The 15,997-nt window shown below is 42.3% G+C and overlaps 1 protein-coding gene across 7 annotated transcripts in view; it reads left to right on the forward strand.

Annotated features, from left to right (window-relative positions):
- STIM1 (stromal interaction molecule 1) overlaps positions 1-15,997 on the forward strand; it is a 192,748-nt gene that overhangs the window by 149,135 nt on the left and 27,616 nt on the right. For 6 of the 7 annotated variants that reach the window (XM_033862421.2, XM_019939516.3, XM_033862422.2 and 3 more), the window contains 2 exons: positions 8,668-8,779; positions 11,390-11,505. In XM_033862421.2, the coding sequence (XP_033718312.1) occupies positions 8,668-8,779; positions 11,390-11,505 (228 nt within the window). Of the gene's footprint in view, positions 1-1,730; positions 3,336-8,667; positions 8,780-11,389; positions 11,506-15,997 lie in introns of those variants that run through there. The other variant, XM_073808551.1, reaches the window with a different exon arrangement.

Consider the following 15,997-nt stretch of genomic DNA (forward strand, 5'->3'; position numbering starts at 1 on the left):
CCATGTTGGTTTATGGTTTTTCAAGTCTACTGTATCTTTGCTGATTTTCTGCCTACTTGTTCTATCAATTAATGAGAGAGGAGTATTTTAATTTCCAGCTATAATTGTGGATTTACCTATTTCTTGCAATTAATTCTGTGAGTCTTTGCTTCATTTTGAAAGTCTGTTAACTAGGTGCATACAGATCTAGGATTATTATGTCTTCTTGATGAACTGACCTCTTTATTATTATGAAATGACCTTCTTTATCCCTGGTAATATACTTTGCCTTGAAATCTACTTTGATATTAATATAGCTTTCTTTTGAGAATTGTTAGTTTGGTGTATCTTTTTCCATCTATTTTTAACCTATTTGTGCTTTTCTATTTAAAGTGCATTTCTTATAGACAGCATATGGTTGAGCCCGATTTTTTTTTTTTGCAATAAGACAGTCTCTGCCTTTTCATTGGGGTGTTTAAACCATTTACATTGAATATGTTTATTAATATGGTTAGATCTGAGTCCATCATCTTGCTGTTCATTTCCTGTTTTTCCCATCTGTTCTTCGTTCACTCTTCCTTATTTTCTACCCTCTTTTGGATTAATGAGTATTTTTTATAATTCCAGTTTATCTTCTTTGTTGGCTTAACTTTTTGCTTTGTCATTTTAGTGGTTGTTTTAGGAGGTAAAATACACATCTTTAACTTATCACAGTCTATTTTCAAGAGATAATAGTACCTCTTGCCACATATAGTATAAGAACCTCCCAACAGTGTATTTCCATTTCTGCCCTCTCAACCTTAGTTTCACTCTCTGCACAGTGGCCTGGAAATTTTCTCACAGCCATAAGCTGGGGCAGTTGTATGATTTGCCTCATTTGTTTACCAGCTCTCAAGATCACTGTCCATTGTAGGCTGATGTCCAGTGTCTTGAAAACCATTGTTTCATATGTTTTGTATTTTTTTTTTTTTTTTGGTTGTTTCATGAGGCAGGGTGAATTCCATCCCTGTTACTTCATCTTGGCCTGAAGCAGAAGTCTTAGTTTAATCATCTTTTGCTTTGCTTGAATGTTTTCATACTATTCTTCTTGGCCCAGTCTAACTCTACTGCAGTTTGTACTTTAGTTGGTTCCAGAGAGATCTTTCTAAAACAAATATCTGACCAAGTCTCTGCTTTTCAGTGGCTCCCCATTTCTTTTTTAAATAATGAAACAAACATTCTAAGACACCAAATTTCTGTGTGGAGTAAATATTACTAAATGGAACCTGGAGAAATAAAGGTATTGCTAAAAATTTTACAAGTAAATTCCTGCGTAATCATATAGAGTAACCATATATTATTTTGAAAAGATAAATATTGATTTTTCTATTGGTCAGGTAACGATTTGTATGGAACTAGCTTTTAATTTAAATCACAACTGCTGTCTCATTTGGAACTCAATAAAATATTGAAAGCTCAGTCGTTGTTGACAAAATTAATTATTACAGGGCTTCCCTGGTGGCGCAGTGGTCAAGAATCCGCCTGCCAGTGCAGGGGACACGGGTTCGAGCCCTGGTCCGGGAAGATCCCACATGCCGCAGAGCAGCTAAGCCCGTCAGCCACAACTGCTGAGCCCGTGTTCCACAACTGCCGAGCCCGTGTGCTGCAACTGCTGAAGCCTACGTGCCTGGAGCCCGTGCTCCATGACAAGAGAAGCCATCGCAATAAGAAGCCCACACAATGAAGAGTAGTCACTGCAATGAAGAGTAGCCCCTGCTCACCACAACTAGAGAAAGCCCACTCGCAGCAACGAAGACCCAATGCAGCCAAAAATAAAATAAATAAATTTATTAAAAAAGATTAATTGTTACAGAAAATGCCACTGATTTTTTCATGTTTATCTATGAGATGTTAGTCAGATGCATTGACATTAACCCACTTGTAATCTCAAAATGAATTACCTCAATTAGGAAAAAAAGATCAATATGTACATATATGTAAAAATCTGGTTGTCTTCTCTTATATTCTGAGAATTTCTTAATATTTTCATGCTGTCATTCCTTACTCACCTCTGTAGTATTGGCCTCAGTAGGTACTGTTTCTCTCTTCCAATTTGTGCAAACATGCCTGCAAAAAACAAACAAAATTAACTGAGTACCTTCTACATACCAGGCATTGTGCCAGATTACTTTAACATACCAGGCTCAGGCTCATTTCTGTGCTCCACTTATTTTCATATTTTCTATCACTGTTTATCACACATCCTTCTCTGTACCTGCACTGATTTATCTGCAGTTATTACGATATGCCATTCTCTTTCATCCATTGATGCTTTCTCATATAGTGTTCCCTCTGTCTTCCTTTGTTGATCTGGTTAAATCCTACTTGATAATTAAGACTCAATTTCAGTATACCCTTCTTTAGGAAATCTTCCCTGAAAACCACAGGCTAGGTTAGGTGCCTTCTGTGTTCCCACAGCCTCTTACATTTATCTCATCACAGCACTTAGCACACTAATTGCAACTATCTGTTCCCCTCCCTTTTTATTTCCCCACCAGACTGCTTGAGGGCAGTATCTTATATGATTCCATATCTTAACACATAGCCCAGGACCTGGCCCAGAGCAGGGATGTGGAAGACAGGAGTTTGTCCTTGGGTCTGCCATTGTGTGATGTTATATGAGTTGTTTGGCTCATTCAACATTCCAAACTCTAGGTTCCCTTACTACTCTGCAGCCATGATGCCAGTCTTTCTCTAATCTGGTCTCTGCTAGCCATGGTAGCTTCTTTATAGGTGGTGTTCACTAGTGTGTCCTTTTGGGCTCTGAAGACTTGGTTTCTGCCAGGCAGCCTAGTGGGCCTATCACATGAGGCCTAAGTGAAAGGGCCAGATTCTTTTTGCAGTAATGGTTTAGGGCTTGGTATTGATACCATGTTAGAAAACTAACATAGTATTTGCCTTACTCTAGGCTCAGATGACAAACTGCTAGTGAGAGCCAGAGGGAAACCACTCAGAGAAAAACCACAGGTCTAGGCTGCAAACTATCTTTAGGGAGGGCCACTTTGGTAAGATTCTGTAGGCGTCTTGGAATGCTCTCTCTCCACAGCAGTCAGATAAGAAGCTAGGCTTTGTGATGCATTTTCTGACTCTCTCTGGCAATCAGTCACTCCTTTCTCTGTGCCCTCACATCACCCCATACATCCCTCTTACCTAGCACTTATCACACTGTATTATACTCATTTAATTTCCTATGTGTCTCCTTCTCTAGAAAAGAGCCCTGGATGATGGAGATCATCCAGATTGATCTCTGTAACCAACCAAGGATCTACTAGCGTAGAAGCCAGTGAAAGCTTCGTGAATGAAGGAGTGAATGAATGGTGATGATAATGGATAATATTTGTTTAGCACTTACTGTATGCTAGGAACTTCTCATATCTTCTACACTCTTATGCTGTGAGAACTCTGATTCTCACCATTAGGTGACAGAATGAGGCACAGAAACGTTAGGTAACTTGTCCATGATCTTACATCCAGTAAGTAGCAAATCTTGAATTCAATCCAAGTCACTTGGTTCCAAAGTCCAAATTCTTAACCATTGTGCTATATCTGACTGGCTGACCAAAAGACTGACCAAAGGCTGACCAAGTGACCAACTAACTGACTAACAGCTGTGTGAAAGAGAGGCAAAGAAGGTACTGGTGACTTTTCTGCCAGACATAGTTCTTTTGGGATGTGAGTTTGAAACTACAAAAGTGAGGGCTTTATTTGGAGGCACCACCAGTCCATTAGGGGAAAGACATACTGATTCAGGAGCCCATTTCTTACTGCTTATTCTTTCTCTGACAAGAAAAAGGATTGGCCAAGGCCAAGGATCTGTTCTGGCATATCCCTGGAGGTATCACTATAGCTCATGTGCTAGGAGTAGTACTTACTGTTCCATCTGCCTGGAATGCCCTTCCCCCAAGTATGCACATGGCTCATGACTTCATTTTATTTTCTCCTCAAATGTCATCTTGTCAAAGAGGCCTTCCTTGATCTGGTCTGATATAGCACTACTCTTTATCCTCTTACCCTGCTTTATTTTTCTTCTTGTATTTATCACTACCCAACATACAATTATTTGTTACAGTGTTTTAGTTTGTCTCTCTCCACCAGAATATAAACACTAGGAACCGGTGACTCTTTTGTGCACTGTTATATTCCTAGCTTCTAGAGCAGTGCCTGGCAAGTAGTAGGTACTCAATAAAAATTTCCCCCCAATGAATAAATGAATTTGGAGTTTTGGACCGACTGCTTTCAAGGCCTTTTATCATTTGGCCTCAGCAGTGCCTCACCCTCCTTGTCCCTATATATAACCCTTGGACTCCAGGCAGATGGGAGTCAGAGTTCTCTGAACAGGCCCCACACTTTATAGTTCTGTGTCTTTGCTCATGATTTTAAGATGGGCTCCAAAGAGTTTCAATAAGTGAAGAGGTAGAGCTGGGTTTTAAGGGTTAGTTGGTGTTTATCAGGCCAGGAAGAGGGAAGAGAGCTTTTCCAGAAACAGCAAAGACCTAGAAGTTTGAGAGCAATGTTCAAGGATAAATAAGTAAATAGTGCAAGATACTGATTCTAGAAGAAGACTGAGAAGCTAAAAGCTATAACAGAGGCAACATGTAGGGTAAAGCTGTGAAGTTTGGGTCAATGGTTTCCAACTGTACAAGACAATCAATTGGGGTGCCCCAAGAGAATATAATAGCTTGTATTTATATTGCATTTATTTTTATCTCATTTAATTTTTATGTATGTTTTACAGTATACCTAATGTTAGTACATATATCTAATTTATAAACAGATATTCTTATATTGGCAATGTGTGCTCAAATTTTTTTTTACATGTAGATTATGTCATTAGAAAGGTTGGAGGCTACATAGTCAGTCACCTTGTGCATTTCTTTTATAAAGGACTATTTGTTGTGGAAAACTCCAGAGGTTGGCTTTCTCCGATTCTGTGTAGTTCTGTTTGTCATTTTGCCCAGAGATGTAGTCTTTGATGTCTCTAGGAGCAAAATGGACAGGCTTAGGGGGATGAGAGAATCATGACCTTAGAAAACTCTCTTTTGCTTGCATGTCCTCCTGGGGTTTGGTCGTGTGAGTCACTTGGAGTCTCTATCTGTACTAAGCTCCCCTGGTCAAATTCTGTCTCCTTTTACTGTCAGCCACAGCTCTCTGTACTTGCTGTTACCTTCTTCCTCACTTCGGCTCAGGGATTCTTCCCATTTTCTCTTTTGGAATGAGAAAGCAGAACAAGATTTTTAACTTTTAGATACTTGAACCTTAGGAACAAGGGGCCCTAATATCTCACCTTGACTGTTGAGTGAGATCTTCATGCTGGGACACAGCGTTGCTGTCTGACAAGGATGCAGCTTGTCCTGGCTTACTTTGTTCAGACTGCAGTGACTCTGAGTGGGCAACACCATACTGCCAAGCCTTACCTAGGTAGGGCATCTGCCAGGTAACAGAATAATATGTGGAGCACAAAACCCAAAAAACAAGTGCCTTGAGGTTTGTCCTGACATGCTGAAGTCATCATCCTTTTCTGCAAAGCTTAGTTCTGTAGGGACTTACTATGTTCAGAGTCCATCCTTATTGGAGTGTAGTGGTCTCCTTACAGACCCTCTGCCTCACTTAGTGTAGTGTTTAGAGCAGTAGTTCTCAGTGGGGTGCAGTTTTGCTCCCCAGAGAACGTTTGGCAGTATCTGGAGATACTTTTGATTGTTATGACTGGCAGCATGCTACTGGCATCTGGTGGGTAGGTGCCAGGGCTATTGTTAAACATCCTACAATGCATAGGACAGCCCCCAACAACAAAGAATTAACCTGTCCAAAAGGTCGGTGCTGCAGAGACTGAGAAACCCTGGTCTAGAGTGACTTCTGTCTCCACTGCAGTGTAGGGCACAAGTGGAGGAGTTCCTGCATGCCAAGCGTTTATGCTCAGGCTTGTATCAGGTCGTCTTCCCCGTAGACAGAAGACCCTTGTGGCACCGCTGGCCTCAAGCCTTTCAAGCAACAATACGTGACGTGGCCTTTCTACTCCATACGCCATGCTGGGTGAGGCCAAGCTCCCTTGACAGTAGTGGAAGGAATGTGTTCTCCGCACTTGGCAGGCTAGCACTTGTCTGTCTGCCTCACATCTTGTGCCACTCTGCTAGGCCTTCATTACCTAACACTCTGGACCGTAGCAAGTGATCACGTTTATAATGTATGTGGAGATATATTCATTTTCAGGAATAAAAGGCCAGTCTATTCTACTTTCCTCAACACTTCTTTAACCCCAGTTCTGTCATCCCTCCTATCCTAAGCCCTAGGACTTGAGCATATCTCTTGGAAATTAATCTTTCTCTTCCCTCCAATGTATTCTAGACTGGAAATTAGATATTCAACCAGGCAATGACTAAGCACTCACCGCCTAAGCCTCTGGGATCTTGTCTTCTAGGATGCAATCAATCTGAGTGCACTAGACCTGCCTCATTTCCTCTCCCGGAACCTTTCCTGTGCCTCTGCAAATGGTCTAATCTACCTTCAAAGTCTCTCGGCTTCAGAACTTTCCTCCTGAGCTCCAGCAGCTTCTTGAGGACATGGAGAGATTAGAGCATTTTTGTCTTCTATTGTTTCATTCGGAATGTTTCTCTGAGTGTCTGCTTTGTACCGTGTGCTGGGCTCCCCTATGGGAGATAGAAGGATGAAGGGTCAGAGCCCAGCCTTCCAACTTCTCTAGTTTATATGCGAGTGACAGAAACAACCTAAGATCTGAGGTGTGCCTACCAGAGGAATGCTGATTTTTGGACAAGCATTTCAGAAGTTAACCTCCACCTGAGCTGTATATTTGTCTAGGAGGATTGTGGCTGCTGTCTGGAGGCCCACATTCAGAACATTTCTGGAACTCCTCATTTAGGGTAGTTATTCTTTCAGTAAATTCTTATTGATGCCACTGTATAAGAGGCACTATTTTAGTGACAAAGGAGTGAGCAAAAATGAATAGGATGTGGTCCCTGCCTTCAATGTCTCCTGACTACTAAGGAGAAATTAGAAAGCATTCTGATGAAGGACAGTTTTGGGGAAAGATATGTATCTTAAGAGAGGAGGGTGATAAATCTCACCATTTCATTCTGCTTCAAAACTTTTTTGGCTTCTTGCTGCTCACAGCGGTAGTTTTCAACTTGAGAAATGTACAGATTCCTTTTAAGGGAAATCATTTATCTTGGGCCTGCAAAGCTGGCTTTATTTAATGGTATTTAAATATGTAGAAACATAAAATGAGGTTTAAGTTGCTATATAAAATTTGTGTACAAATATGAACAAAAACACACTGATACATTAAATAAAAGCAAATTTCAAATCCAATAAAATGACATGTTTTTGCTGAAACCCAGTTGCTCCCACCCAAGGCTCTTTAAGTTCAGCATAGCTGTATTACTGGGTGCTATATGGTGACTCAGTCCTCCCACCATTTTTCTCTACTCAAGCTCCTATGAAACTTTGATTTATATAATACATCATGATGTCATTTGACTTTTACTTGGCTTGAACATATTCCTTGCATGTTAAGTCCTCTTCTGTTCTTTTATTGTTGATTCTTGATAAAGTATGGAAATAAATTTGTTATATATGTGGCTAAATACCACAGAAATATTAAAATTATTTTACAAGGATTATTTTTATGGTTGTCCATTTTAAAAAATCACAGTCTTATAGTATTGAGGAAATGATTAGGTACAGTGATCCGTGTATGGTAATGACATGATTTACCATGTTGTGAATGATCACTCAGTAATTGTTTCAGTTAGAATTGGCTCCTGCTGTGACAGAAAATCTTTTTAATCTGATATAAGCAAAATGGGAAAATACTTTTTGCACAAAACTGAAAAATGTATGAATAGGGCTGTCTACAGGTGTGATCTCATTCAGGGCTTAAGTGATGTCATCTGGATCCGTCACTCGGCTCAGATTTGCCTTAGTATGAAGCTTTCCAGCAGTGTCAGGGAGGATATACATATGTGTGTATGTGTGTGTGTCCATATATATATATATATATATATATACACATATATATATATCCTTTATATATATTATTTATATAAATTTTAAAATGTTATATACGTATTATATTTATGACATAATGGCTAGGGCAAGGGCTATTGACGCCAGACTGCTTGAGTCCAAAATTGGCTTTACCAATTCCTGGCTGGATAACTTTGGGAAAGTTACATAACCTTTTTGTGTGTCAGTTTCTTCATCTGTAAAATAGGGATGAAGTGGAACATATCCTTCACATGGTAGTTGCAAAGATTAGTGAGCTAATATCTGTGAAGTGCTTAGCACAGTACCTGTTATATAGTAAGTGCTATGTAAATGATGGCTTCTATTAATATCATTTGTTATTATTATATTGCAATAATATATAATATAATACTATATATAATGTAGTATATTATATAATAATTAAGGATTATTTTATCCCAGATACTTGAATAGTGGAAGAACAAGTCCATCCCCTATAGGTCAGACAAAAAGTACTGTATGTATTCCTTTCATACTTGGGATTTTATGGGAGAGAGATCTGTTAAACACGTAGACATGTGCTGAATGTTAAGGTCGTGGAGACTGTGACAGTAAGAACAAGCAGTGCTTGCGTTCTGGAGTCATGGCTTTGCTTATCTCTTCCCGCAGTATACAACTGGACCGTGGATGAGGTGGTGCAGTGGCTGATCACATATGTGGAGCTGCCTCAGTATGAGGAGACCTTCCGGAAGCTGCAGCTCAGTGGCCATGCCATGCCGAGGTCAGGAAGGGACTGGGTTCTCTCACTGGGGGTGCAGGGAATGGGCTGGGGTCGGCTTGCCCTCACGTTGCTCTCACCTGTTAACTGAAGTTTCACCCCTTTCAGGGCAGGATCTATAGACTTCGCACATTTACTGTGCACTTGCTAGAAAGCATATGGACACTCCACATCTATTCTCTTACTTAATAGTTCTGTCAATCCTGGGACTAGTACTAATAGCTACCATTTATTGAGTGCTTAGTGTATGCCAGGCACTCTACTCAACACTTTATGTACAGTATCTCATTTAATTCTGACATCAATCCTGTAAGGTAGGTATTATTGTATCTAGATGATGAACCTGGCCTAGTAACTTTTCCAAGGTCACATGGCTAGTTAGAGGCAAAACTGCGATTTGAACCTAGATCTGGGTAGACTTCAAAGCCTGTGTTTTTTCTCTTTTTCTTTTGCTGTCTCCCCAGCAGTTGCCTCTTTCATTGCCCAGGGGACTCGGGGCTCTTTTAACCTTTCCGGAACTATCCATCTGCAGTTTATCTGCTCTAAAGAACCGGTGCAGAGGTGGGGGCTGACTACCATTGGCCCCAGTCTCCTCTCTGGAATGACTCTTCCGACAGCTGTTATGCCCTAGCTCTGCCTCCCTTTCAGGCACAATGTACTAGGACTTGGGGTGGGTGTGGGGAGGGGATGGAATACTGCTTGGACTTCTTGTTATGTCAAACTAGCGCCATATGTCATTCAGTCATTAATCCATTCACTTATTCATTCACCCAGTATTTACTGGGTACCTGCTCTGGGCCAAGCACTTGTGCTGGGTGCTGGGGATAAAGATGACAACAACCTGCCCTTGCCCTCAAAGGGCTTACTGTCTGGTAAGTGCTGATTATGTATAATCTGTCATCTTATTATGTAGGTGCATCTGGTTATGAGCTTCAGCAAAGGGGAAAGGGGAAGGGGAAGCTGTTGGAATGCCCACACATTGCAGCCTCCAGCCACAGGGCTACCGGGCGCTGCTGTCCAGGCCTAGCTGAGCTGGCTGGTCCCTCCTCTACTGCCTGCAGCCTCTTATTCACAGCTTCTCCCTACTCTGAGAGAGTAATAATCTTAATGTCTGTACATCCCTTTATAGGGTACTTTCCTACCTATTATTTCAGTTGATTCTCACAATTCTGGGAGGAAGGAATTATTATCCCAACTTTCGGGCAAGCAAACTGAACTTCAGATATTTTATGATTTTTCAGAGCTGGTAAGTGGCAGAGCTGGGATTTGAACTCAGGTCTGCCTGGTTCTAAGTGCCCTGCTTTTTTCACTGCACCTTCCTCTTGCCCCATGTAGTTTGAAAATAGGCTTCCTGGAAATACTCAGTTTAGTTCTATTTAACAAAACTTTACCAAGCACTTACCATGTGCCATGCTCTCTCCTGGGTCCTGAGGACAAAGAAATGCATTAGACCTCACATTTGCCTTGAGGAGCTCCACGTTTAGTGGAAAAGACAGACAATTAAACAGATGATTGACCATGAAGCTCCAGGATTTAGGTTTCTTTCCCATGGAAATAGCAGTATTGCCCTGTGGATCCCTGGCCTATTCCATCTTGAAGAACGGCTATGGCTTGGATTAAAACTGTAAAACATAGGGTAAGAAGTTAGTTCTCAGGCAGTGCGCTCACTTGGCCATTCTGTGACTAGGATTAGATCCAAGACCAGACCCAGCCAGGCTGGGCATAGGGGTAGAGATAAACAAGCTGTGGTACCTTAGCGACAGCAGGAAGCATGGAGCATTCAGAGAGTAGGGTGTGGGGTAGAGTGTGGGCGCTTCTAGGCCCATCCCTAGGCAGCGTGGTATAATGGGACGGATCTAGCAGATTTGCGTTGTATCCTGCCTTTGCCACTTACTTGCTGCGTGACTTTGGGAAGTTACTTACCTCTAAGTCTCATTTTTCTTATCTGTAAAATGGAGCTAATAATAGAACTGGGTTCTTAAAGTGTGAGGACCAAGTGAGGTATTGTATCTAAAGTGTCAGAACAATATGAGATATACACAGCTGCTTATTAAATGTTAGCTCATCTCGCATTTCTTAGAAGTTCTAATGCAATGCTTGTTGCATTGCATTATAAGAAGACTAACGCAATGCTTGTTGTCAGCAGATTTATATTTAATGACAATGTGTTAGGATTAGGATAATTCAGAGGTCCCTAGAATCGCTGGGTCACGTGGCATAACATTTTGACCTGGGCTGGACAGGCGAATGTGTTTGCAAATGGTGGCAGTATGGGGACAGGTATATAGTGGATAATCCCTGGAAGGAGAAGTACAACAGAAAATTTACAGTTGGGTGTGGGAATGGTTACAGATGGATAATCCTTTGAGAGTAGGATATTCAGGAGATGGTGGACATGGGGAGAAGGGTGAACAAATTCTTGGTGAATGTTATGTGTCCTGTTCACTGCTTGTTGAGATCCACTGGTACAGACTCTGTGTACTAGAGTGCAGAGGGGAGCAATCGCCAGGAGCTAGAAGTCATGGAAGTGTTCCTGGGCGAGGTGGGTAGTCCTACCAGGATCCTTCCTGCTTTGCCGGCAGGGAACTGAGCCCCTACTCTTTGTCCCAACAGGCTCGCTGTAACCAACACCACCATGACAGGGACTGTGCTAAAGATGACAGACCGGAGCCATCGGCAGAAGCTGCAGCTGAAGGCCCTGGACACAGTGCTCTTTGGGCCTCCTCTCTGTGAGTCCTGTGGCAAGAAGGGCTGCTGATGTGCCATGGACCCGAAGGCAGTTGGAGTGGCTGGGTTGAGGTCCTGGGTCTGCCCTAAAGGGATAAAATGAATGTTCTAGAGAGGTACACAATGCTGCTGAGATCCAGGGGAGGGATAAAGAAGGCATCCTATAGAAGAGGTGGCGTGTGACCTCTGCCTTTAAAGATGGATAGGGTTTTATTCCATGGAGGTGGCAGGAGAGGGCATTCTAGGTGGAGGAAACAACCTGAGCAGGGATACAAATGCTAAAATATGAATGGCATGCTCAGGTATAAAAAGTAACCCAAAAGGGGCCGAGTGCCATTTAGCTGTTCCTGCTCTCAGCTGTGGATATGCAGAGGGTATGAACTGATTGCTGGACATTTTGTGTCCTTGGACAGACAAAGGGGATTAAGCAGGCTTTCACTGAATCAATAGAGACACACTCAGACCAAGGAAGTTTGGTCTCTTCAACCCAGGGTTAGTTGAGGGTATTAGGTGCTTCAACTCCTGAAGATCTGCGAGGTGGGAAGGGCCAACCTTGCCAACCTTTTTTTATTCTAAGTGAACTCAGCACAGAAGTAGCAAGATTTCTTAGAAAATTAGTCTTGACCAAACAGTCTCTTAGGGCCTACTCCCTGCCCTTTGGGAGCTGTTGGCATCAATTGAGGATGCCAGCAGCAGAATGCTATAGAACCAAGAACCAGTCCAGAGAAGCAGCTGGCAGGCAGGGTCATGGGCAGCATAACATTTCCCTGTCCGTGCATTTGGCTTGACAAGTGCCCAAGCTGATGTCTCAATAGAGGTGGATGGGTCTGTACTTTCCGTGGTTTAAAAAAATTTTAATAGACTTTATTTATTTATTTAGTTAGTTATTTGGCCATGCGGCTTGTGGGATCTTAGTTCCCCAACCAGGGATCGAGCCCAGGCCCACAGCAGTGAAAGCCCGAGTCCTAACCACTGGACCACGAGGGAATTCCCTATATTCATTTTTTTAATTTAAAAAAATTAAAAAAATTTTTTTTTAGCCACACTGCACAGTATCCTAGTTCCCCGACCAGGGATTGAACCCGTGCCCCATGCAGTGGAAGTGCAGAGTCTTAACCACTAGACCACCAGGGAAGTCCCTAGACTTTATTTTTTAGAGTAGCTTTAGGTTTACATCAGAATTGAGTGGAAGCTACAGAGATTTTCCATATACCTCCTGCCCGCATGCATGCACAGCCTCCCCCATTATCAGCCTCCTCACCACAGTGGTACACTGTGATGTCACAGTGGTAACAACTGCTGAACCTGCACTGACACAGCATTATCACCCAGAGTCTGTAGCTTACATTAAGGTTCACTCTTGGTGTTGTGCAGTCTGTGGATTTCGACAAATGTATAATGATGTGTATCCATCTGTGTGGTGTCATACAGAATGGTTTCACTGCCCTAAAGATCGTCTGTGCTCCACCTATTTACCCTGCTCTCCTCCTCAACCCCTGGCAATCACTGATTTTTTACTTCTCCATAGTTTTGCCTTTTCCAGAAGGTCTATATCTTTTGAAAACGTGAAACAGAGCAACATGGGAGAAGACCATTTCTATCTCCTTTGTTGCCCTGTTTTTGGTCCTAGGACACATTTTTTCTTGTGATTCATTTATAAGTTTTGAATAAATGACACAGCAAAGGCACTACTCTTTATGTGAGACCCACCCTGCATACTGAGCAATGGCCTTTCATTCATCCACTAACATTTATTGAGCACCTACTGTGTACCACTATGCATGACAGGGTACCTGCTCTCAAGAAGTTCCCTCTGAGTGGAGATTGGCATGTCAACAAATTGAATAAATGGTCAACAAATACGGTGGTATAACTGTCGTGTAAGTCATTCCATAGTTCAGGCGGGAGCACAAAGTAGGGAGGAGTTTTCAATTGCAGACCAAGAAGCTTTATGGAGAGGATCACTCTTGAGCTGACTCTTGAAAAATGGGAAGTGGCTTTATTAAACTCTCTCCGTTAACAGCCTATTCCCCTCTCTTTGTATACACCAGCAAGAACACTTCTGCCAGAAGAATCAAACCCAGCAGTGAAAGCTAAGCTATCTTTGCAGAGGCTGTCCTCTGTCACACCTTAGTTAGGGGAGGTCTCCGCCAGCCTGAAAGTCTTCCTTAGTCTTCTGAGACATATTAACTGTTACATGTTCTGATTCAAAATAGGATTTACCATATCTGAAAGGGTGCATTAGAAACTGCAGGTTAAAGTCAGCAAGGATTGTATATGGAAAAATCAGCTAGGGCTGGAGAGCATAGGAACCAGAATCCTGAGTACATACATGGTACTGAGTCCCAGAGGTCAGAGCCAGCAAGAGGAGCCTTGGTGAAGCAGGTTAGACTGATACCAGGACAGGAGTATCTTCTCCTAGACTCATTTCATATAGCTATAGGTTGCATATGACCTAATCTAAGGGAGGTCAGAGGTCAGCAGAAAACTATTTCTGAGATTGGCAGAGCAGGGGTACTAGAGCTAAGAAGATACTTCACACCCACTAGGAATAGCTACAATAAAAGCGAAAACAAAAAACAGAAAGTAAGTGTTGGCAGGGGTGTGGAGAAATCAGAACCCTTGTACATTTCTAGTGATAATGTAAAAAGGTTCAGCTACTGTAGAAAATAGTGTTCCTCAAAAAATTAAACATAGTTATCATATAACTCAGCGATTCCATGCCTAGGAATGTACCCAAAGAACTGAAAACAGTACTGAAACAAGTATATATACATAGCAGCATTATTCACAATAGCTGAAAAGTAGAAGCAACCCATATATCCATCAATGGATGAATGGATAAATAGTTGTGGTATATAAATACAATGAAATATTACTCAGCCATAAAAAAGAATGAAGTTCTGATACATGCTACAACGTGGATGCACCTGGAAAAAAGTGGCCTAAAAAAGTGAAAGAAGTGACAGAACTGAGGGAGTGAAAGAAGCCAGACATAAAAAAGGACACATATTGTATGATTCCATTTATATGAAATATTCAGAATAGATAAATCCATAGGGACCAAATGCAGATTGGTGGCTGGCAGGGGCTGGAGGGAGTGGGAAATGGGAAGCGACTGGTAATGGGTATGGGATTTCTTTTTGAGGTAATGATAAGGTTCTAACATTAATTGTGCTGATGGTTACACAGCCTTGTGAATACGCTAAAAGCACTGAATTGTACAATTTAAAAGAGTGAATTTTAGGGTATGTGGATTATATCTCCATCATCATCATCATCGTCATCATCATCATCATCATTATACACAAATTGATTTTTTGTAACTCCTGGACTTCCATTTAGAGAACTTCTTATAAAGTTTGGGAAAGCACCTTGGTCTCTTCAGAATTGCCACTCACTGTGTGACCTGGTGTAGGTCACTTTTCTCAGTATGTGTTTGCTGATTTGGATCATGAAACAGCTGAACTAAAGGATCCTTATAATTCCTTTCAGCTGTACATTCCATGATTTTGGGCAAGGACCCTTTGGTTGATAAGGGTTCTGTGTAAAAGACAGGAGGAGGTCTGTTCTTTCCTCCTGTATCCTGTATCCTGTACTTTTAGGATTTCTGTATTTGGCCCTTGCCTTATCAAGTGACCTTTGGCAATTTAGTTCTCCTGCCTAGATTTAGCTTCCCTCATCTGTAAAATGGGCTTGGTCGTTAAGGCTCTTACTGGCTCTCTCATTCAAGGACTCAGATAGAGTTGGTGTACTCCTGGGAGCTAAGATTTTGGAATCCAGCAGCTGTCCTGATGGCAGAGATTGTTTTTATACTTTCCTGCTGATGCTTCTTAAAGAAAAATTTTGAAAATTGCCAGCTGGAACCTGAGGAAGATACTAGGAAGCTCTTTGCCAGGAGACTTCTGCAAGGGCGGGGCCATGCCTGGTGGGTATCTGCAAAGAATCCCTTGATCTGTGTCCCTCTCAGCTCTGTTTTCCCATTTGCGCATGGACTGAAATCCCTAGGTCAGTGCTCTTCCCTGTGCAGCACTCACGTAGGACTTAGAGTGATGGCCTGTGCTGGCTCTGCTGGGTTCTACATCCAGGGTGAGCGCTCAGCCCTCACCACAGGCTTGTAGTAAACACCCCCAGAGCGCCTGGGCCCACTTCAGTTTCCAGTCATGGCTACCTCTCCCAGTCTTAACGGGTCTGAGGTTTGAGAAATCGCAAATCAAAATTTTGTTTACAGTAGCTGGGGGTGTCTGCTGAGTGAGCAGGATCCATCTACCCACAGCAGCCTCAGAGCTTGGGAAGGGGGAAGAGGGATCACACTGGCTCGGCCCAGAGTCCTGACAACGGCAGACAGCTCAGTCCTCCCCATGTGGCCACAGAGCAGCACAGGTGCTTTCCTGTCTTTTCCACCTGCAGAGTTGGCTCCAGGCTGGCCCACCTGGGGCTCTCCTGGCCGTGCCGCTAGTCAGGTGTCAGGTGTGCTCTGAGACATAGAGGCCC

The sequence above is a fragment of the Tursiops truncatus genome, chromosome 8 (assembly GCF_011762595.2).
Source record: "Tursiops truncatus isolate mTurTru1 chromosome 8, mTurTru1.mat.Y, whole genome shotgun sequence".
Classification (NCBI taxonomy): Eukaryota; Metazoa; Chordata; class Mammalia; order Artiodactyla; family Delphinidae; genus Tursiops; species Tursiops truncatus.